We start from the raw sequence: 24,487 nt of genomic DNA, 5'->3' as shown, positions 1-24,487 counted from the left end.
CATCTTGGGTTCTTGTGACTGGCATTAGTCATTTCATTGTCCGATATACCGGTATTCGAAAACAAAATGCTTTACAGATCAAAATTTGGCTTCATAGCTTCCTCCATATCTTGAATATCAGCTATTAAGTACTTTGATAGTACTTTAATTTCATTAGCATCATGAAATTTCAATTGTGCAATGAAAATGCTGACATAGTACATGTTGATATGGCCCAATACCACGGAGTGAGTTGATATAAAACACCTGCAGCACAAGATACCATTGATAATTTACCTGACACTATTTCAGTCAGTGAACGAAAGAAACAGATTGCTACTGGTTATATTGTCAGGCTACTTAGTATTTAGATAGAGCTTTATTCATAATTATCATTGTCAATGGGTGTATCTGAGCCTGTCTATTCTTAGAACAAAAGATGTAATGTTTTAAGTAGGATATTAGCCTCAAACTGTCCATTCTAGGAGAACTGCGTCTAGGTTATACACCTGGGGGTTTGGTACTCTCATTCTAGGCTCATAATCTTAACGACCTTAGAATCAGACATTTATTTTCAAAGACTTTACATTTATTAAAAAAACTTTTTTTCTCAAGAACAGAGCCATGATTAGTCACATTGATACACCAGCATCACATAGAATTAAAGTTTGATACACCAGCATCACATAGAATTAAAGTTTGATACACCAGCATCACATAGAATTAAAGATTGATACACCAGCATCACATAGAATTAAAGATTGATACACCAGCATCAATAGAATTAAAGTTTGATACACCAGCATCACATGGAATTAAAGTTTCTTCAAATCGTGGGACTAGAAGTAGGATGGGGCCACAGTCGGGGATTAAAGATTTACATTGGGATATATATATATCTTTTGAAAATTTTCATCTCAGCAGGACCATGATAAGTCAAGCATCCCAAGGTAGTACAGATAAAGTTTCTTTAAGTCTTGACCCATGGAGAACCACAATAGGGGCTCAAAATTTTAGATAAAAATATACAAGAAAACATTTTTCAAATTACATTTGTAAAATTCTTCATCTCGACAACAGCAAGGCAATGATTAGTCATATCAATATGCAAACATTTTCAGGTATTCAAATTCCAGTTTGCTCAATCCAGGGGTAGGATGGGGCGACAGAAGATCGAATTTTTATTTGCGAATATACAAGAAATTGAATAGAAGAAATTCTACACAAGATTAGTAGGGCCATATTAAATCATATCAAAATGCAAGAGTTCCTACGTTCTTTGGGTTCAAGTTTATTATTCAAGTTAATAACCCCGTGGTTAGAGTGGGTCAATTTAACACAATACATGTATACAGAAAAGAGTTCTCCTGAACAGCAAGGTCATGTTGGTCGTATTGGTATTGAGGCACCCCCATGTTGTGTGAATTCAAGGTCGGTTATGGGCCAAAATATGAGGTCAAAATTGTAAAATGGGAATAAACATTGAAAAATCTTTTTAAAATCGCAACAGCTGAACAAGAGCAGAGCCAAGGTGACTAGGTGAGAGACGTGGCCCATTGTTATTTCAATAAAGGAAACAAATCCCAAACAGAAACTGGTGTTATGAATGCCATATCAGTGATGCTATAGATTAACCTGATAATAAAAATACAGACTGGGGTGGAAGTGCATAAGCACCTATACACAGAACAAAAGAAGTCAATATTACTAAGTGCAATGAAAAACAAGACACATTATGTATGAATAAATACCATATTTTATTACAACTGTTGAAAAACGCAACGCATGAACACTGAAAGCAAAGAAGCGTGTGGTCACTAACAAGACCTTTGTAAAACATCTTAATTTGTACATGTACTTATGTAACCGGATACAGACCTAAGTGAAGTGTTTCTGATCAAAGTTTGTCCAATGCTAAACTTTTAAACATATCTTGCAGCATATTCCTATTAACAAAAAGTTGGCACTTTCTTCGGGCGACAATTGATGGAAACAAATGTTTTCTTGATAGATTTGTTACCGACTGTCTACGGAACTATGTCGGGTTGTGTAAGTTCATAGAAGACACGGTCGTGCATCGCCTTGTGTGGATCTTAACAATCCGACATATTTCTGTAGACAGTCAGTAACAAACATTCATACTGAATATAAAGGGAACATAATTTTCTTATTATTTATACCATATAAGATATTCTGGGTAACACTGACTTCTGTCATATACAACAAACTCTCGAAATTGAAAGTTCGCTACCACGCTGTCAAATATTTCCTGGTGACTGCTACAAACTTGCCGGGCGCATATTCTACAAGGTGGCCTCGTGAAGCTACAAGTGGATGTCGTCAAATGAATATCACCAAGGCACATTCTCATAAGGAACATCGGGCGGCATCCGTTGGTATCCATTCCTCAATTGATTTGAAATAAAAATGAAACAATTCAAAAATATTTTAATAGTAGTAAACCTTTAATGTTTCATCGTATTTCTTGTTAAAAATACTTCGACATATAAATGACCTTTCAATTTGCCAAAAAACCACCAAACAAGTTTAATGAATTGGAGAAACTACTTGTGACCAAGAGACCATTTTCTAATCTCAAAGTCCACCGACCAGTTTGCTTGACTTTTATCGTTTGTCCTCAAGTCGATAGAGGACTTCCTCATGTGTGTGGGGATTCCAGGTGAACAAAGGGAAACTACTATTAAAGCCCTGAAACCGTTATTTCAGTTTGCTTGAACTCTGACCTTTAGTCCCCAAACTTGATAGGGGTCATCCTTATACCATGGCGAGTTACTAAATGAAATATGACGACTGTTGGTGGAAAGAAGAATTACTTAAAGCCCGGAAACCGTTTAGCAGTCGCGGTAGTTCAGTGGTAAAAAGTTCGCTTCGTAACCGGGAGGTCGTGAGTTCTAGGCCCGCTCGTGTCATGGCCGCGTCAAAGCTAAGGACAATCGGATCACGCCCTCGTCCTTTTCCGTAGCCGGTTCATTTGCCGAGTAGTTACGATTGAGCTAAGACATAAACATAGGTAGTGATTGGTCCTTTGCCAAACGCTTGATATTTAGAAGTGAGAATCACGGGTCTTTCGGATAAGACATTAAAACGGAGGTCTCGTGTCGCGACAGGTGTTGGCACGATAAAAAAACCTCACTGCTACAGCACTGAGCGCTAAGCATGGGTCTAAGTTTGTGGTACTTCACCTACAGCTGGTGACGTCTCAATATGAGTGAAAAATTCTCGACGGGACATAAAACAACCAATCAATTAACCGGAAATCGTTCTACTATATCAGTATCGCCTGACCTTCCTTATATCAGTTGGAATCTTCCCCATCCCATAGCGATTCTTTGTATAAAGTATGGTGACTTATGGTAAAATAGAAATCATTTATGGTTTGATATACATTGTAATAAACTTGAGCGACAAAAATCGCCAAAGGGCTAATTTCATCGTGAGATATTAATTAATTTCTTGAGATTATTTACACGTTCTATGGAATGCAAGATAGATCAGACGGTAGAGCGCTCAATTTTATGGGAGGCACGGGTTTGATATCCGAGTCCATAAAACAGGTAGCGATTATTCCTCACCAAGCGCTTGACGTAGAAATGATAACACAGGTCGTAGAAACGGATGTCCTGTGTCACAGAAGGTGTTGACTTAGTAAAAAAAAAACTCACTAATAATCGGACGCGGATGTCTAGCATAGGTAACTTCAATACAGTTAAAGTTTATGTCTTTTTTACACTCTGAAAACTACAAAATGGTATATGTGGTGCTCAATAAAATACATACAAACAAATAATCAATATACATGTACATAATACACGTAAAGATTCATCAGAGAGAAATATGAAGGACAGACATTTTAGATTAAGATTACACAATTTAGTCCAGAAACAATCAATCAGTTATGAACTGTTCGGTATAAGTGTAAAGATTTATCCAAAGGATATGCTATGAAAATGATCTTCATACTACCATAACACTATGATAATTTTTTATCCACGTGAAGCGCCTTAGAGTAATTCGTTTTATATAGAGCGCAATATAAATTTTCATTATTAGTATATCATCATCATCATACTTAGAATACTAAAACTTTATTAAGAATTTCTAAATCAGAGCACACTTTACCTGTATATCCATTGGATTTCAAAGCGTCCTCTGCGCCATAGACCCCTGTCCCGAGTAAACCCCCTGTATATGCCAGTCTGTTGTCTAACCCCTGTCCAGAAATCACAGCAACGCTCTGTGGCTTTGTTCCGTGAAAGAAATAATACTCGTTTATTTCTGGATGTGTGTGTTTCAGCATCGTCGAATCCAAATATTGCATTGTCTTAGCCGGTCCACTTGAACCCGTTACATTCTCCAAAGGTACAAAATCTCCTTCCACAATCGCTTTCCGAAACAGTCTTTGACATTCATCGGTGTATTTCAAGAAAAGTTCAACGTTTTCTATTCTATGTATGCTGACAATTTGTGCTATACCCAACGTACTTTTAAAAGCAGCCTCAATACTTTGAAAAGTATTTTGGTCGACATTTTCCATGTGCGATGAAGCTCCAGATTTCACCGCTAAATTCCAATCTTTGAGTTTCTTCTGACAGGTAAATTTCGTCCAGTAGGGCGGGGTCCGTGCAGCCTCCTGGTATTTATATATGAGATATGCTTTTGTTCCACGTTTTGGAGCTACTGTAGGGACTCGCCTTCGAAGAGGTATGTGTTTAGTGTTGCTTGCTGAAAATTATTCAATGAAAAAAGCATATCATTTACTGTCATTTCTTAATCATGGTCACATTGAGCAAATTAAATTTCCAAAGATCGTTAAATCACGTAATAACATTTTGATTTTATTTGAATATTTTACAGTATGTTCAAGCACAAAATCTAACGTTTTCCCTGCTCACAAAAAAAAAAAAAAAAAAAAAAAAATCAACGCAAGCTACCGGCACTGACAAATACGTTGATGTGCAGGGTTTCTCGTTTGAAGTCAGCATTTAGCAAATTCTAAGGTCGTTATAATGATCTTTCATGTATTATGCAAATACAACATGTCGGTAAGTCGAAGCTGTCGGACGTGTTTCATACCAATTGTTAGGCCGTTCTTTACATACTGAATTTGACTACAGATTACTACAGATTACTCCTTTCACCTACAGTTGGTACACAAGAAGTTTTATAGATTTACATTTAGGTAAATGCAATTTAGAGTGTTTCTTGTGTTGTAATTTTGATAAGAAATATATACATGTATTTGGAGTCAAATTCTGGTCCTCTTTATACATTGTTTTTATTCATGTTGTTTTTCGCCTAATTCGAAGCTGACCCCAAACTGTTTCCAAATAAAGAGATTCTCTCGATGCTAAAAAAGTTCATCCTCTAACTAACTTGCAGCAATTAGTTGAAATGCTTCTAGCTAATTCTGCATATTCGTTTTGAGTTTTACATCCTCCCTATACTCTATTGGTTGGTAATCAAGGCAGAGGGCCCACGGCAGGTGTGACGGGTCAACATGGGATGCTTACTCCTCTGGATACCACCTCTGGAGTTTCCAGGGGTCCGTGTTTGCCCTGCTCTTAATTTTGTATTCTTTATTGGATCTATGAGATTGATCACTGTTCGTTGTCTTCACATTTTATTAAGTAATTTATCGGACTACATAATCTCAGATATTAATTACCTTGTTTCCCGGCTGTTCCTGATTCTTTTGTACTATTTCCCGGTGACAAATTCCCTAATTCATCCTGGAAGGCCTGTAAATTTTGGAGATGCTATACATTTTATGGAGATGCTATACATTTTATGGAGATGCTATACATTTTTTGCTTTACTAAACAGTGTGTCGTGTGTTATCATTTCTTATTTAGGATTTATCCCTCAGTGTGGTTATCAAATTATGATGAATGATAAATAGATACAAAACCTTTTCCAATTGCTGCAGATCAGGACCACTTGCGAATAGCACCACGCGTATTTCCAAGACAGTTTTGTTTTTAGTTTGCTTACAAAAATCATCAAATGCTGAAACCATACTAGCTGATGCAACATCTGCTGGAAATTTATGATATCCGGTTCCGAGAGCTGGAAAAGCTATTGATGAGTGACCGCTAGAGTTCGCTTTCTGAAGGCATTTCAAGACAAATTCCTCCAGTAACTACAAACAAACGGACGTAACTAGATATGATTTTATCAACGTAAAGTTCAGACTATACTATTCTCTTTAGAGAAGTTGATAGGCATAGCCTTCATCGACTTCTCTTCGCAAGCATTTATGTTTTGATTCTGGAAAACGTGTAAATGCCGGAGTCGGTGACGGTTTATGCTTCGACCGACGTTTCGACTAAGATGTGCCTGGATTTACGCAATAGACAAGTTGTTTTCAAACATTTAACAGCAATTCACAAAACCGTTGCAAGGAAATTAACACTTACTTGCTTTTAATCCATTTTCAACATGCCCCTGTCCCGGGTTTAAATCACAACTCTGATTACGTCAGCCTGCTTTTCTCTTAACTGGTTCCCTATTGTGACAGCTCCCAAGACCAGTTAACGTAAACCCGGGACAGGAGACATGTTGAAAATGGAATAAAAGCAAGTACGTGTTGATTTCTTTGTGACAGTTTTGAGCATTGCTGTTAAATGTTTGAAAACAACTTGTCTATTGCGTAAATCCAGGCACATCTGAGTCGAAACGTCGGTCGAAGCATAAACCGTCACCGACTCCGGCATTTACACGTTTTCCAGAATCAAAACATGAATGCTTGCGAAGAGAAGTCGATGTAGGCTATGCCTCTCGACTTCTCTAAAGAGAATAAGACTATACATGAACGTCATGTTAAGAAATGTACCTCATCAGGGAGTTTCGTTGATCCCGAGCGTTTTGAATACCACGGAAGAAGGGCACCATGGTATATTTTCTTAACAGTTGTTAGGTTGTGGCCGGAGGTAACAGCAACGTCATCATATGTAATTCCATTCGGATAATCTTGGGCAATTTCGTTAGTCATCCCTGAGCCAGCTGCAGCAGAAACCGCAGCTGCAGTCCCCGAGGTCATTCCCAAATCTGTAGAGACACTATTCACAAGGACGTCCACCTAGTGAATTGAAAGAAAATATCTATTTGCCAATTTCATGGTCGTTATAAAGATCTTACATGCATTTTGTAAATACAACATGTCGTTAAGTCGAATGCTGTGAAACATGCTAAAGCAACCTACATTGAACATAAGAGTATGAGTGAAACGCATTTTGTATTTTTACCTCTTTCCTTAAGTTTCACCACCATTTTAATTTCCATTCACGTGAATTACTAATATCATCATTTTCCAAACTTGTAATTTGTACATTGTTATGAAGGAGAAATAAAACTACCTTTTCTTCCGTGATACTCCCAACTATCACATTTATCGAGACATTGTCGATTTTTCCAGAATAAACTGATTTTGATACAGCTGAAACTAATAAAAGGATTTTATAGATCGAATGGCAGAAACTTTATAATGAGAAATTGTCGAACGAGAGTGAGAGAAATGCTGGTTTACCTGCCGGGCTGTTAAGTTCCTTCAACAATGTCTGCAAAAAGTAAGCGTGTCTTCAGAAGCTCATCAAATTAAGAAATAAGACTACATAGGAGAGCAACCCTCAAAGTTCAGATACTTTCTTTGAAAATAAAAACTAAGCCCGAGGAGGGATACTTTTATTTTCCAGTAATATCTTGACACTAAGGAAGGTATTCTTCACCAAACAATTTCACAACGAGATAAATATGTTTATTCTATTACGATAGTATTTGTAATACGATCACTTAAGTTCCTATTCAGGAGACATACAACCATTCACATAATGACAAGTATAGATATTCCAGTAAACCCTCTGACAGTATGGTTTTTGAAGTTAAGGGGTTTATTGGAAAATACAGTTCATAAGCCTATCTTCATTTGTCAATATTCAGAATAATCGTCTATGAACATATCTTGTCATTGCATTGATAAATGTTTTTATTCATTTTTATAATTAGAATATTTTTTAATTTTGATATTTAGATTAATCATCTAGATTACTGACTTACAGACTATCAATTAATCTCTAGATTACTGACTTACAGACTATCAATTAATCTCTAGATTACTGACTTACAGACTATCAATTAATCTCTAGATTACTGACTTACAGACGGTTGATTAATCTCTAGGTTACTGACTTACAGACTATCAATTAATCTCTAGATTACTAGCTTACAGACTATCAATTAATCTCTACATTACTGACTAGCAGATTGTTGATTAATCTCTAGATTACTGACTTACAGATTGTAGATTAATCTCTAGATTACTGACTTACAGATTGTAGATTAATCTCTAGATTACTGACTTACAGATTGTAGATTAATCTCTAGATTACTGACTTACAGATTGTAGATTAATCTCTACATGACTAACTTACAGACTATCAATTAATCATCTAGATTACCAACTTACAGACTATCGATTAAATTCTAGATTACTGACTTGCAGACTGTTGATTAATCTCTAGATTACTAACTTACAGACTATCGATTAATCTCTAGATTACTGACTTACAGACTATCGATTAATCTCAAGATTACTGACTTACAGACTTCACTGTTGAACTATCTCTGCTCTCACTGTATACAACTATTATAACTTTGTTGATGTTCATTTGACGATGCTTTCTGCTGAAGGTACGGAGAGTTTGCACCATAAGTTTCACTGTTTGGTCCACGGGAAACTGAAGTGCGCCTAGGCCAAGGGTCGGAAATGCTACTGACTTCGTTGAATGTTTGTTCGCTTCTTCTAAACACTCATACATAAACTTTTTCAAGATCTGCGATTAAAAACATTTGAATGAAAGAACACAAGTTTATACCTTACCTTTGATACTAGAATTTAAAGATATCACTTTATTCTTACAAAAGAAGGATCCGGTGTGTTGCTTCCCCATTTAGGCAATGCTCCATGGTATACATATCTACAGCTGAGATTAAATCCTTTACTTATGGCACATTCACCAAAGTCGATGCCATTCGGATAATTGGTGCTAAGTTCTTCTTGCATTTCATCCCCGGCTACTTCCAGCAAGGCTTGGGATAAAGCTCCATTATTTAGCTGCAAGTCTTTCGGTCCACTACATACTAACACGTCTGCCTAAGATTTGAAATTTAAATCACAAACAGTTAGGTAAATTACTCAATAGACTTCAGTGGTGCTTACATTTCAGCGACTACGGCTTAACCGAAGTGAAATTCGATCTTAAATCCTACCTGTATAGAGCTAAGAGTGTCCACCACCACTTCTACCGCCAAGTTGCCAATTTTGTGTCCGTCAGTGTTTCCTTTAGACTGACCTCTCTTTCCCCTACCTGTAATTAATGATGGTCAATTTACCTGTTATCAATTCAATTTTAGACTTTTAAAACTTTGGCACTTTCATTTGACGATTTAGATGTTCGTTATTTTACTTTGTTATGCCACTTTATAAGATATTCATAGAAAACATAATGTATGTTACTGTATAAAAATTATATACATATCGATTGTGGTTACCTTTTGGAAGGTATGTCCTCGCTTCAGCCAAAAATTTCTATTTATAATGAAATGCATGCACAATTAAGTTAATATTACGGTGCGCATATACTACCCCCCCCCCTTTCTTTCTCTCTTTACACTTTTCAGCTATAAAACTAATAAGCATATGATTTATTTTTGTTGTTACAATAATCCATGCATTGAAGCCTATCACTAATATCCCCTCGCAACAGTCAGCTGCAGGGGTATAAAAATAATTTGCACGTTCTTTGATATATTCGTTCTTGAGTTTGGTTATCCATCCTTGTGTCAACGGAGAGGACTTATATAGACAGTGTCTGCTGCCCAGTCCTGTTGTGAATTTTCATAATAAAATACTGTTTAATTTTTTTTTTTTAAAGTGTCAGGTCATTGTTTGTTTTACGTCCCTTCGATAATTTCATTCACATTATAATGAGACGTCACTAGTTGTAACTGAGGTGTCACGTTATCTAGAGCGATAATTTCATTCACATTATAATGAGACGTCACTAGTTGTAACTGAGGTGTCACGTTATCGAGAGCGATAATTTCATTCACATTATAATGAGACGTCACTAGTTGTAACTGAGGTGTCACGTTATCTAGAGCGATAATTTCATTCACATTATAATGAGACGTCACTAGTTGTAACTGAGGTGTCACGTTATCTAGAGCGATAATTTCATTCACATTATAATGAGACGTTACTAGTTGTAACTGAGGTGTCACGTTATAATGAGACGTCACTAGTTGTAACTGAGGTGTCACGTTATCTAGAGCGATAATTTCATTCACATTATAATGAGACGTCACTAGTTGTAACTGAGGTGTCACGTTATCTAGAGCGATAATTTCATTCACATTATAATGAGACGTCACTAGTTGTAACTGAGGTGTCACGTTATCTAGAGCGATAATTTCATTCACATTATAATGAGACGTCACTAGTTGTAACTGAGGTGTCACGTTATCTAGAGCGATAATTTCATTCACATTATAATGAGACGTTACTAGTTGTAACTGAGGTGTCACGTTATAATGAGACGTCACTAGTTGTAACTGAGGTGTCACGTTATCTAGAGCGATAATTTCATTCACATTATAATGAGACGTCACTAGTTGTAACTGAGGTGTCACGTTATCTAGAGCGATAATTTCATTCACATTATAATGAGACGTCACTAGTTGTAACTGAGGTGTCACGTTAGAGCTATACATGGTGCTCAGGGATGACATAACAGTGAAACGGGACCTTGGTTTTTCAAAGGCCTCATCCAAAAGACTCGCAACTCTCACTTCTAAATGTTGAGCTTTGACGATGGAGCAGTCAATATCTACATTTACGTCTTACATCATACACGGCCAAGGCACGAGCAGGGATCAAATCAAGGACCACTCTAGCTGCAATAATGTAGCCCTATCCAATTTCTTTTTTAATTCTGATGTTTTCGGGATAGGGCTCCATAGGATCTCCGTAATGGTGCAAAATAATTTTATGAATAACCGATAATAAATTATGTGTATTAGTCCCAAATGTTGTTTACACCAAAAGGAGTACCAACTTTGTGCTCGGGCATGTCTAATAAAGGTGTTTTTCATTAAATATAATGTACAGCATGCAAAATTCTTCGTCTGCTCCGCCATGCTTGTTATCGCGAGATCTCGTAGGTGGATCTAATGAAAAACCTAAACATTGACAATCAGCGCGAAAATGTAGTTACTCGAGCCACTTCAACAAAGAAAGGAAAATCATATTGTTGCAGAAAGAATTTACACTCTGCTGTTCGGTTTTTAACTTGATATTAAATTCAAACCTTTTCAATACCGACGAAATAGCTTTCGTCTCCATACTTGTCCATTGATGTAAATACTACCTTATATGGCATATGCAAATGACTTGACAATCGGAAGTTGAAACTTCAGTACATCAAACATGGCGCACAAATATGAATCGAGAAATTGGAATTGATCGAAATTGTTGAAAACGGTAGAATAGAGCCTCACAAATCTTAAGTTGCAGGTTGTAAATTTATATATTGACTAAGAAACATAGAATATCATTTTATTTACGTAAAGAAAGTCGGGAAATGTTTAGAATGAGCGCAAATGTTGCGGGAGTGAATCACTCCCGCATTTGCACCATTACGGAGATCCTAAGGAGTTGTAGCCCTCTCCCTAAAAAAAAAAAAAAAAAAAAAATCAGAGAGGGCTACATTATTGCAGCTAGGACCACTCGGTCACAAAGCAGACGCTCTAACCACTAAACTAATGCGGCCAGTCACCATATTTCAAGTTCGATTTTTATCAGGCTCGCGGGAATAGTACCTTATACTTTGTCCCTACGTGTTTATAAGAATACAGGTGAAAGGTCTCCAGAACATTTCTACAGAGATGCATGATGAACAAGAGGACACGGTATCTAATTGAAAATTCATGTTTTGAGGTGGTCAATAATCGGAAAAATTAAATCTAAACATCAAGTGTTCTCAAACGTGCATCACTGTGACTTTGAAATTCTGAAATACTAATTTTAACCTTTTTGCACTGAAGCTGTAAAAATGTTTTGAGGACAAGAAAGTAGTTTTTTTTTTAATCTATTTGCATTTAGGTCGTGTATCGTGAATTATCAAATTGAAAAAAGAATGTAACATGGGGGTTCTTGATGACATTTCGGATAAAGAGAGCATTGAAAGTAATTTTTTGTCAAAATCTTTTTATTTTACAATATTTGCATAATGCATATTAATAGCTTGAGGAAAACGTCATAATATTTTTAACAGATGAAATATAATATTTTGATTGTGATATCTTGATATAGAAACTTTGTAAAAACAAAAAAAAACCAAAAAAACAACCCTTTGTATCTTTATTTCTTTAACGCTTTTCTCTCTTCTAACATGATGGCGGTTTGATGAAGTCGCGGATTTGTATTAAAAACAAAACAATAAAGGGTACAGAGCTACCTGAAAAGTATTTGCGGAAAAACAAAATGGCGGACTTTGTAAACAAACTCTGTCATATAGATCGAATTGTTGACTCAGATATATTCAACAATCTTTCAATGTCGCAATTTCTGTGTCCCTCCCGATTAAATCAACGACCACTTTTCTAAGCTCAGTGTTAATTTCTTTCGACTTTCGTGCCATGCTGGAAAACACCGGTTGATAAAAATAGCAGACGACAACATTGATCAATACGTCATCTAGTCAGATTATTAGTCATGTGATACATGTACGGGAGAACTCAAAATCAGTAAACAATCAAAGAATTCTAGCTGTGAATCATTTTTTAATTTGCTATCTTAAAAATAATCTCTACCCAGAGTTGTAGTTCCTTGCTCCCACTTACATCTCTGTTAACGTCTCAAATTAAGCAATGTTATTCCACATGTAAATCCACCTTTTTTACGGCTAATAAAACTAAGAACTATTAAAAAAAATATCGGGAAAATGTAGGACAAGCAACTACTTGTAGATTTTTTTCCATTACTATATATTCTTCATGTACCTATGTATAGGCCTGGTGCAATAGAAGTACCCAATATCCACGTTTCAACCCAAATCAATGCTTCTTGTGTCACAAAAAGACTGGACATCTGCTCAATATTTATTTATTTACGTAAATTTTTGTAACTGAAGTAAAACCCATACGTTATTTGAGCATACGTGCCATTTTACAAAAATCTTGTAAAACCCTCGAGACGTTAACAGAGGTGTAAGTGAGTGTAAGGAACGATAACTCTGGGTAGAGATTTGTCTTTAAAAATCACGTAGCCATTTTGTTTTTCCGCGAATACTTTTGAGGCGGCGCTGTACCTTCCATTGTATTTCTGCGCATATATTTTAGCAAGAACGATATTTTACACTTGCATATATGACGTAATTCATTGTGCTTCAGTGAAACGTATTCACTAACTAAACAATGTTCATGGGTTTTAGACAGAGTGCGTAGTAGATTTTATCTCTCATTTGACATCATGCTTAATTCGCTAAAACATGGGAAAATGACCCCCCCCCCCCTTCCTTCATGTAACTTGTTCGTTCGCTGCTGCTATTGAAAATGCTGACGAAGTACACCCTTCTGCTGACTCGACGTCTGACTTGGCCCCCGATATCCAAAGTATACCCCCAAAAAGGGAAGAGTATGGACAATATTTACGGAGACGTGAGCAAAAGTGGCGCAATACGGGTTTAGTGATAGTTTATGTTAAATTCGTGAAACGTTTTGTAATGGTACTAACCTGAAGCACGAGGAATGAGCTCTTTAATTACGCTACTTTTTCATCAATATGTATTGGTTTTCTAGGTTACGAAATTTTCTGAATATTTCCAATTTTATAATCGTAGGATGGTAGCTGCAGTGATGTACGAATCATTATTTCACATTATCTAGGTTTATCCTAACTGAAAATATATTGTTTTCATTCCTTCTTCCTAAAATAAGTGGGTTGACATGTATTCTCACCAACGAAAAGACCTTCTGAAGTTTTTTTTTAGCCCTTTACCAAAAATGTCAGAATATAAGAATAAGGGAACGGATACATTCTTGCAGTTCGATGGTACCTTTTATGATTTATTGGTTTTTCAAGGTTAAATGCAAAAAGTACAAGCATAGAGGTCACTGGAAGAGAAGCTCCAACATGCATTATTTGAATTACAGTTTTTATCAATTCATATAATAATGCTACATAGCTTTCATGAATGAAATATTGCATACTTATCTGGTCCCTATGAATGTTTTAATGGGGAAAAAAGCAAAAAGCCACTGTCTTAGGAAGAAATTCAGGTAACGTGGAATCGTGTAAATTTATGTGGGTCAATATTTGTGAATTGTTCGGATTTTATAGTTTTGTTGGGATATAATCTTGCGGATATGATTTCTGTACGACGAAATTTCGTTTTGGTATGAAGTTCGTGGAACAGGGGTACCCATAAAATCCACGAAAACTAGTCCCTATGAATCTAATGTTTCCACAATATTTTGTATTCGATTTCAAATAATTTGCAAGGATGTTGTCATTCATAAAGATCTTGCTGTCTAATGATTATCATAGTCGAATATATATAGGTCAAGGTCACTGAAATGAGAATCCCACAATTCCTAATGTTCTAAACAATAATTGCAGGAATGATATCACGCGATATAGTGTGCCATGTTGCGAGGGGATTCTCGCTTTGAGAAGGTATTATTCTAATGCTTACATGAATTTACACTATAAAGTTCGAACTACTTTATACGTAAGCAATCATTTAGAATAATGGTGAATGAAGCAAAATACATACCTTGAAACAGTCATTCTCACTTGTGTATATAACAATCCTGACCTCTTTTAGAGATTGGTGTGCACATTTATGTATAGAGTCAAACATGATACTGGCCACAGTGTCCACTGGGTAGGCGAGAAACCCAGTTCCCAGGGCTGGAATTGCGATTGTCCTATATCCATCCGTATTTGCTTGATCTAGACAGGCATGGATAAGTGTTTGAAGAGTCTGGAATGATTGAAACAAAAAGATAATTAGTGCTGGAACATACAACATTAAAACGAAGTCGGACGGGATACAGTAACGCGGCGATTGCGCGGTGCGTGCGTGTGTTTGTGTGTGTCTATGGATATAAGATGCAGCAGGGTCCATGCCGTGTTTATATGAGGAGATGACACGCTTTATGACTTTCTTCTGATTTCTATTCCATTCTGCCTTTGTTTCCAAACTTTATTTTCTCCTACATCCCTCCTGTATCCTCCCTCTTTGCCGTCTGGTTTCACCAGCTTCTCTGTCTGATATCACTGCATGTCACCCTCTGCGTGTCTTACATCAACTCTCCAAATCATTCTCTTCATGGGAAGTATATACGTAATGGTTAGTGTTGGTGTTACACAAACGAAAAATATGTATCACTTAGCCAGGAGAAGTTCCACAAAGGATGAAAGAAATATGTTCTTATCGTAAATTGTGGTTGCCAAAAGGAGACGTTTGTTGGTGATTGTGGGGTTTGGCAGTCCAAATTATACAGCTGAAAAAAAACCCTTCAGAATCCATCCTTTCGGACTCTGGAATTAGGAAAAATTGCTGTAAATATGAAGGAAAAAAACCCAACAACAAGATCTTTGTCATCACAACAAAACACCTCAGAAAATTTGAAAAGTAAAACATAATAATCCATTTCGACTACCATTTCAAATTATAAAAGACGTGTTCTTGACTGAATATATTTTTGGTAAGGAAAAACAAGAAATGATTCAGAAACATGTACATGTATGACCCTGTGATACAAAATTGAAAGGGTTGTATACATGTATCATTTACTTGATAGTAGTGCCAAAAACAATTCAAGATATTGAGCGGACAATATCTTCCTATGTCCAGAGTGGATTGACCCTTGACCATATGACCTCAAAATCAATAGGGGTCATCTACTCCTTAGGATCTACACAGGCATGCTTGCCACATATGATCCACATATGATTTTCATATGTGGATCATATGATTAGCTTCATATGAGAATCATAAAAAAGGGCATCATATGTGAATCATATGATGTGTTTCATATGATTTACATATGATTCACATATGTATATCATATGAAAGGGACTTCATATGATTCACATATGAAGGTTTTGTGTGCATGCTGTGCTAATATGTTATATGAGAATCATATGTAAGGAAACTCATATGTAAATCATATGAGACATGTATGTGTACTTTAATATGTAATATGCAGAGAAGACATACTATTTTTTAAAAATTCATATATGGTACACATTAATTTATTTTATATGAGAAAATCATGTGATTTTCATATGAAATTTATACCATGTGATAATCATATGAAAATCAATTCATATGAAATTCATATGATTTTCTACATATGAGAATCATATGTTTGTCACATATGATCCTCATATGAAGTGAGTTTCATATGATACACATATGACTTGCATATGATCCTCATATGAAACTCACTTCATATGAGGATCATATGTGGCACTTTTCCCTATGTACCAGTGTACCAAGTTTGGTGTCAATCAAGTAAATGATTCTCAAAATATTTGAGACAATGTAGGATATCTATATTGCGTGTTTTAATATTTGGTTTATCCAACGAGTTGATATGGTGTATTTATTCGCGAGGCTTGTCGAGTTTGAAAGTTTGACCCTTGACCTTTGATCATATAAATCCAAAATCAATCGGGTTCATCTACTCATCACGATGTACCAGTGTTTAATGTCTGCTAAGGACAGGATTCTCAATATATTGAGTGAACAGCATCTTCCTATGTCCAGAGTAAAATTTACCCTTGACCTTTGACCATATGACCTTCAAATCTATAGAGGACCATATACTCGTTAAGATGCACTAGTGTACCAAGTTTGATGTCTGTCAAGCAAAGGATTCTCAAGATATTAAGTGAGCACCTGTCTACACACTGACCGACAGACCGACTGCAAAACAATATGCCGCCTCTTTTTCAAAGGGAGCACAACAATTCTGGTCTGAAAGGTCTTGAATTAATGGATGAATGGCCAGAATGTTCAGTACATGGATGAATGGCCAGAATGTTCAGTACATGGTAATTGAAACCTTACAAGCTTAGGACTGTTGCTAAAAAGGTGACAGAAGATGTCCAAAATCGTTACAGACATTTAAATCACTGGCAACATTCATCAAAACATTGCTGATGGCATTCAAATTCTTATTTAACGATTGCAATCAAATGATTCCGTATGTTGCGGCTAATAATGGTAAAAACCTAAATGCAAATTGGTCAATGGGACAATTTAAGGTCCTACTTGTATTGTGTTAATACTTACTTAGTAGTACCTGCATGGTTTATCGACAACAAAAGTATTAAGAAAACAGTCTCCTGTTCTTCTGGAATTAGTTTTTCTTCCGTGAGATACTCAAGTTACAGTGACTTTTTGTCAAATATTCTGTCAGCCTTAGGTTACGATTTAGAATTCAGTAGTGCTGACACAAAAACCGCTCTCAAAAATGCAATACATATCTAAGCATAGTTTCTGTTTTCAGCACCTATGGGAAAATATTCAACGAAAAGTTTCTGAAAGTTAGATCAGACGTTACGAAGGGAAAAAACTTCTAATTTCAAAAAAAATTATAAACCCAAACCCTCATTTAGTACCATGTTTAGTATATACGGTATACCTAAGTTTAGTATCATGTTTAGTATATACAGTATACCTCAGTTTAGTATTATATATATACCTAAGCTTAGTATTATGTTTAGTATATACGGTATACCTAAGTTTAGTATTATGTTTAGTATATACGGTATACCTAAGCTTAGTATTATGTTTAGTATATACGGTATACCTAAGTTTAGTAGTATGTTTAGTATATACGATATACCTAAGTTTAGTAGTATGTTTAGTATATACGGTATACCTAAGTTTAGTATTATGTTTAGTATATACGGTATACCTAAGTTTAGTATTATGTTTAGTATATACGGTATACCTAAGTTTAGTATTATGTTTAGTATATACGGTATACCTAAGTTTAGTATTATGTTTAGTATATACGGTATATCTAAGTTTAGTATTATGTTTAGTATATACGGTATATCTCAGTTTAGTATTATGTTTAATGTAGTATATACGGTATAATTCCTCTCTTTCCTTCCCATCAGACGGCAGTATTATAAAATTGTACTGGGTCATACAAACGAGGATGTATATGCAGTTGGAAGCGTAGAAATGCATTTATTCATCTATTATTAGATAGGATTCGTCTATCGCCAGACAGGTGTGCTAGGAAACTGTGGAGTTTGGTTTTTCAGTCCTCTTGATGTTTGTCATTTGTACTTTATAGCTATGTTCTCAGACACAGTAAACGTCAAATTTTCATGATAATTGAGCTGATGACGTTATATAAAATTCATTTGGAAATTTGAGATTTCTAAAAAAATATAAAAAATCTATTTTTAAAATACAGAGGAAGGAATTGAGGCTGCACGAAGAGGAAACATCGACATGGCTAGAGCTGAGAACATGCGGAAAATATCAATAATGGTATAAAAATGATAAAGTTGGATTCGTGGATTCGTACTTCCTTAAAGGCCTACATGCTTGTCCTCTCACTTAAGGACATTTTTTCAAGTTACATCAATTTTCAATAAATTGATAACTATTGCATCTGCTGCTTTACAGAAAAGCTTATTGGGGGGGGGGGGGGGGGGGGGAGTGGGTTTAAATTGAGAGAGAGAGAGAGAGGGGGGAGGGGCTGACTATACAGTGCCGCATACCCCGTTGGAAAACTTATGGCCGGTGGCCATTTTCATAAAAAAAATCTTATTGCTAAGATAAAAGTTTTGTCTCTGTCACATAATCGACTCCAGGAGTGCAACTGAGCCCCAAGTAAGAGTATCGTTTCATCACCAATGTACATGTATATATTTACTGTAGTTTTGAATTGTTCATCTTGATTGAAAGAATTTTGTGAAAAAGGCCACGGTTCCGTGTCTATGGATCAAGTCAGAAGTCTATGCGGCGGATTTGCGCAACACGTAAGCCAGTTTAGTCGTGTTTAACAAAATTATAGATAATGGGAGTTTAGAAAAGTGCGAAAGAGGAAAGCACTGCACAACGAGGTCCATTAAAGAATTCGTCTACTGAAATAGTCAGGGGCGGATCCAGGAATTACGGTTACGGAGGGCGCCACTTTTATGAGGCAGGGGGTCTGGGGGCCGCCTGGATTTTACAAATTTTATAGGGCTTGAAATATGTCTCCTATTTAGTCCTTTGTACTATTTTCTACCATTTCTAATAAGGTGAAATTAATAAAATGACGCAAATTTTAAGGGTTTTTGGGAAAAAGTAAGTTCTCCCAATTAAGTAATTCAAGAGATCAAAAGATTTTGTTATTTATTTCTCCGGGAGTGGAAGAAATCATTGCTTTTTTATCGTTTGGTACATTTTTCTAAACAAGATACCACGATTTACCTTTAATTTGAAATTTTTAGGGGGGGGGGGGCGGCGGATACGGCGCCCCTCTCAAATCCGCCACTGCTAGCTGTCCAACTATAACAATATTATTATATAGCTAATGAATAGTCTATTACAAAATCTGCGTAAAATCTAGAGAATGTTAGCGTTCAATATCTTGAGAATTTATTGAACGCTAACTTTGCATTGCGTAAATTGTATGCGCCCGAAACATTCCGAGTATAAGCGTTCAATATTGACGTTACCGTCACGACGTAACCTAAGGTAGCAGGGGACAGTTTGGCACTATAGGCCCGTCATTTTTTTTCAAAAAGTGGAAATACCCCATATTTGAAGTGATATTACATGTGTAAAAATGTATACAATAATTTTAGGATGCATGTCGAATGTAGTTGAGTGCTTAATAAAAATGTTGATATACAACATGTAGGTGTCACCATAGCTGCAATAATGTAGCCCTCTCTGATTTTTTTTTTGGGGGGGGGGGGCTACAACTCCTTAGGATCTCCGTAATGGTGCAAATGCGGGAGTGCTTCACTCCCGCAACATTTGCGCTCATTCTAAACATTTCCTGACTTTCTTTACGTAAATAAAATGATATTCTATGTTTCTTAGTCAATACATAAATTTACAACCTGCAACTTAAGATTTGTGAGGCTCTATTTTACCGTTTTCAACAATTTCGATAAATTCCAATTTCTCGATTCATATTTGTGCGCCATGTTTGATGTACTTCCGATTGTCAAGTCATTTGCATATGCCATATAAGGTAGTATTTACATCACTGGACAAGTATGGAGGCGAAAGCTATTTCGTCGGTATTGAAAAGGTTTGAATTTAATATCAAGTTAAAAACCGAACAGCAGAGTGTAAATTCTTTCTGCAACAATATGATTTTCCTTTCTTTGTTGAAGTGGCTCGAGTAACTACATTTTCGCGCTGATTGTCAATGTTTAGGTTTTTCATTAGATCCACCTACGAGATCTCGCGATAACAAGCATGGCGGAGCAGACGAAGAATTTTGCATGCTGTACATTATATTTAATGAAAAACACCTTTATTAGACATGCCCGAGCACAAAGTTGGTACTCCTTTTGGTGTAAACAACATTTGGGACTATAACACAGAGTTTATTTTCGGTTATTCATAAAATTATTTTGCACCATTACGGAGATCCTATGGAATTGTAGCCCTATCCCGAAAACGTCAGAATAAAAAAAATTTGGATAGGGCTACATTATTGCAGCTAGTGTCACCATGATTCCTAGCATATACATGGGTGCAAATACGAAACTAAGACACGTGGTCAGTTGCTGAAGAAATTCCGGTGAAAACATGCAGGGTCCAGCAAAAGGTCTGTAGCTGTGAGGGAAGGTGGATGGCCCCATATGAAAGGTAGATTTTTGAGAAGGGTAGATAGGGTTCTTGATTGTGCACAGTATCTAAATCCCCATGTTTGGTACTGTGATGGTGTGGGGGTGGTGCGGATTAGCCCAAATGAGAGAAAATCAAAGCAAAAAAGGGGAACCTGCTCAGAGCATGTTTTGTGCACCAGCACCAGTATTTAGAGATTACATGTAATTTAGGGTCATAATTTATTAACTACACTAATATGAAATATAAGTATTGACATAAAAGGGAAATATGATTTTTCATTAGTCTGTCATAATCTGACTTTGATGTATACCCTCTATCCACATGTTTCAGAACCAAAGAAACTGTCCCCTGCCACATAAACAAGCCAAAATGGCAGACGACGGTCCTCCGAATCTGACAGAGCCGGTATTTGATATTTACTTAAGCAAAATGTTTTACTGTACTTAAATTATGATGTCCCCATTCACAAAATCAGTTTGCCTCGTGCATTAATGACGGGTCAAATATTGAACAGTTAAGAAATGCATGCTGATATTGCACACCTTCACCTTAGATGCCAATATTGATGAATTCTCATCTATTTTGGAGTATTTTGAGTGAAAAGGGATTTAATTTAACAACTAAATACTTTAGCTATGTAATAAAAGGGTTATTGAACTTATATAGGTAAATATTGACACTCGTTGGCTGTCAAAATGCACTCGCAAGCTCGTGCATTTTGACAGCCAACTCGTGCCAATATTCACCAATATAAGTTCAATAACCCTAACACAAGATACTTCTTGTCAGTTAGTTAACTGTACATGTACATTTGCGACTGAACTGCGCATCGCATAAGCCAGGTTATCGTGTTTACCTGAGAAGGAATTCTGTTTCACACGTTATAAATCTGAGTAACTTACCTAATCTGGACTTACACAAAGTAAGATATCGAGAGTTACTAAGTCGCCATCAATACTCGGTGTTACTACAACTTTATGACTCTCGGAATGATATCCTAGACATACCCCCTGGCCTCACCTGCTCGTCCTGTACTGAAGAATACTTAGAGAGAGCCCCATGGTAAATCGCCTTGCACGATAATTGTCCCCCAGAGGTAATGGCGATTTCCCCGTCCTGTATCCCATTAGGATATTTCTGTTTACATTCTGTCTGAATTACGTCACCAGCAGCCAATAACAAGGCATTAGACGCTCGACCTTTACTCAGGTCAAGGTCAGGTCTATTGCTATTCACAATGACATCAACCTTGAAAATACAACATATCTTAATAAATCTTGAAACGGGCCTGTAAATCATGACTTTACATTATATCACTATAGTAATGTCGACTTTTAAATATGCTGATGATGCTGACGATTTACCCCTTATTACACTATGCCCAATGATGAGAGATATGATGATGAAAGTGGTTACGACAAACCTGCTGGTCCGTTATAATTCCTTTGATAACTCGAACTTGGATAATCCCCACGGTAACGAACTTATCTGCAGACATATCTGCAGACATCGTACTTTTCTTCTAACTGTTTAATGAAAATTAATACAAATTATATTTTTAAAAACGTCGATATACTAAATTTTAATGATGACAAGCTTTACATGAAAAAGTGAAGATAATAAATAGTAATTAATTTCATAAATCCAATAACGAATACAAATTGAGAGTAGCATGGCGTGTAAAACGTTGCAATATTACATAAATCTCACACAACGTAAGGATAAAATATCATTACTATTGGAAGTAGAATTTAGCTTAGGAGTCCGTTATATGCGAAAATATTTATTTATATTCGATAATCTTGATATACTACATATACATACGAAAATTTTTATTTACATGTATATGGGATAACTCTTGATTTATATTCGATACATCTTGATTTATATTATATACTATAGTATTATCGCATATAAATCAAAATTTTCGCAAATGAATATAGATAGATCTACGTCCCGGCGAACAATCTTAACGCTTGTGTGACTCGTTCATATGGCGCTCCTTTCATGCACGTTTAAAAATGACCACCGGTTGCAAAATACAGATGAAGAAAGTTATACTTTTCTCCCTTAGAACTAATTGACAGATGTACATATCTCCTATCGAATGGAGGTGACTTTTCAATTTTAAAATATTATAATATGAATGTTGTAGGATGCATTGCACAGAAAATACCGTCTATTCACATGTGAAATAACGGAGTGCTCAGTGGGCCTTACCTAAATTCGAGTAACCTGAATAGTTCTTTTTTTTTTAAAGATTGATTCTCGAATATCTCAGGACTTTCTTTTTAAAAAAAGAAGGGATTTGGTGACACTTTAGATGAGTTATATGCAAGTCGAAAGCTACACAATGCCATATATATATCATATATATATATATGATGTCTCTCTTTTCTTATTTTTTTAATTACCGAAATAGGGTACCATATATTGTTTGTTTATATTGGAGACAATATGGTAGCAACTTGACTAAATTAACTTCCGCCTTTTGTTGCAATCCATGCTGGTGTCAAAAGCTCCAATACCCGGCGTCCAACAAGCTAGGAGTTACAAGTCTTTCTTTATCATACATAGGAAGGGTACCCAAACGTTCAAAGGGATCGAGGGGATATTTTGGTCATCCAAGTGTCAGAAGTTCGGACTATCGCTTGGACTTAAAACTCCGCATTTCTGTATGTATTTCTTTTTCTGTTAGTTCTTGAATTGATTGAAAAGGGTCTATACGCACAGCAATGATGTGGAAAGAACATGGATATTTTGAATCGATCGACACTACCAGCTGACTACATGTATATAAAACATCTTACCTTGATATGTCAGTGAACACGAATTTCTAAATCGACCTGTGTATATTTGAAAACCTTTCGAAGTTGTTATTGATAAATATATTTCTTTATAGTTACATGTACATTGAAATATTGTAAAAGTACAAAAACAAACACTAACTTACCCGTAATTGATAGGTATGAAGATCAAACCGAAAGTACGATTCCGAAAGCGGATATTCCTTTCTCAGAATCGCAAAATACCTTCCGTGTTTTTTTTAAGGTTTCCGCATTAAGTATTAACAACAGTGTCCGGCCATACGCACAATCCAATAAGTGTTTACATTCAAGAGCGTTGCAGTTCATACCCTCAAGTAGTATTTTCAAACAAGATACCCATGTGCCACATTGCTCACCTGAGTCACTTTGGTCCCGCTATTGTTATGCGAGTCGTTTCTCCATATAGTACACCTGTACATGTATATGATTTTTCGTGACGTAGAATTCACATGCAATTTATCTCGTTTCTTCTTCTTCTTCAACAACAACAACAACAACAAAAATCTTAAGGTATATTACCATGTCTGTTTTAGAGTTTTGGTAGTTCCTAGTTATTGCAAGTATGTAAAGTCATCTCTTATGTATTACAGCAATTTTACTGTTGCAAAGGAGAATTATTTTTGGAACAATTGGGTATCGACCCTGGGACCATTACACCATTAGTAAGGTGATCTAACATACTGAGCCAAACAGGCTGATACTTGTAAATATGATAATATTGCTACATAAAAATTTAAAACTATTCCGGAAATCATACAAGAGCTCTTC

At 36.0% G+C, this 24,487-nt stretch overlaps 2 protein-coding genes across 5 annotated transcripts in view; one reads left to right on the top strand and one right to left on the bottom strand.

Moving 5' to 3' along the window:
* Nucleotides 1-1,717: 1,717 nt before the first annotated feature.
* LOC130051702 (protein mono-ADP-ribosyltransferase PARP14-like) lies at nucleotides 1,718-24,041 on the bottom strand. Of its 3 annotated transcripts, XM_056154197.1 has the most exons (16): nucleotides 23,845-23,911; nucleotides 23,702-23,737; nucleotides 22,315-22,417; nucleotides 21,912-22,139; nucleotides 14,832-15,041; nucleotides 9,547-9,583; nucleotides 9,265-9,362; nucleotides 8,915-9,148; nucleotides 8,598-8,828; nucleotides 7,526-7,556; nucleotides 7,356-7,441; nucleotides 6,833-7,078; nucleotides 5,909-6,139; nucleotides 5,666-5,738; nucleotides 4,120-4,722; nucleotides 1,718-2,385 (listed from the first exon to the last, which is right to left on the bottom strand). In XM_056154197.1, the coding sequence occupies exons 3-16, from the start codon at nucleotides 22,399-22,401 to the stop codon at nucleotides 2,150-2,152; spliced, it is 2,631 nt and encodes an 876-aa protein (XP_056010172.1). In that variant the 5' UTR covers nucleotides 22,402-22,417; nucleotides 23,702-23,737; nucleotides 23,845-23,911; the 3' UTR covers nucleotides 1,718-2,149. The 3 variants fall into 3 exon arrangements, with proteins under 3 accessions (XP_056010172.1, XP_056010171.1, XP_056010173.1); XM_056154196.1 differs by lacking the exon at nucleotides 23,702-23,737 and having other exon boundaries at nucleotides 23,845-24,041; XM_056154198.1 differs by lacking the exon at nucleotides 23,702-23,737 and having other exon boundaries at nucleotides 7,356-7,435; nucleotides 23,845-24,041.
* LOC130051703 (BAG family molecular chaperone regulator 1-like) overlaps nucleotides 23,335-24,487 on the top strand; it is a 34,703-nt gene continuing 33,550 nt past the window's right edge. The window contains exon 1 of one of the 2 annotated variants that reach the window (XM_056154199.1): nucleotides 23,335-23,566. In XM_056154199.1, coding sequence (XP_056010174.1) covers nucleotides 23,395-23,566 — 172 coding nt within the window. In that variant the 5' untranslated portion in view covers nucleotides 23,335-23,394. The remainder of the gene's footprint in view (nucleotides 23,567-24,487) is intronic. The other variant, XM_056154200.1, reaches the window with a different exon arrangement.

The sequence above is a fragment of the Ostrea edulis genome, chromosome 2 (assembly GCF_947568905.1).
Source record: "Ostrea edulis chromosome 2, xbOstEdul1.1, whole genome shotgun sequence".
NCBI classification, from domain to species: domain Eukaryota; kingdom Metazoa; phylum Mollusca; class Bivalvia; order Ostreida; family Ostreidae; genus Ostrea; species Ostrea edulis.
The sequence above is the reverse complement of the archived record's forward strand: the minus strand, read 5'-3'. Positions and strand labels throughout refer to the sequence as shown.

Bases quoted from the DNA above. Each gene is read 5' to 3' on its own strand.
- LOC130051702 (XM_056154196.1), bottom strand. From the start codon at position 22,401: ATGTCTGCAGATATGTCTGCAGATAAGTTCGTTACCGTGGGGATTATC. The intron at 9,363-9,546 runs GTAACCACAATC...CATTAATTACAG, and splicing joins GAGGACATACCTTCCAAAAG to GTAGGGGAAAGAGAGGTCAG. The intron at 4,723-5,665 runs GTAATTAATATC...AATAATTTTCAG, and splicing joins AGGAACAGCCGGGAAACAAG to CAAGCAACACTAAACACATA.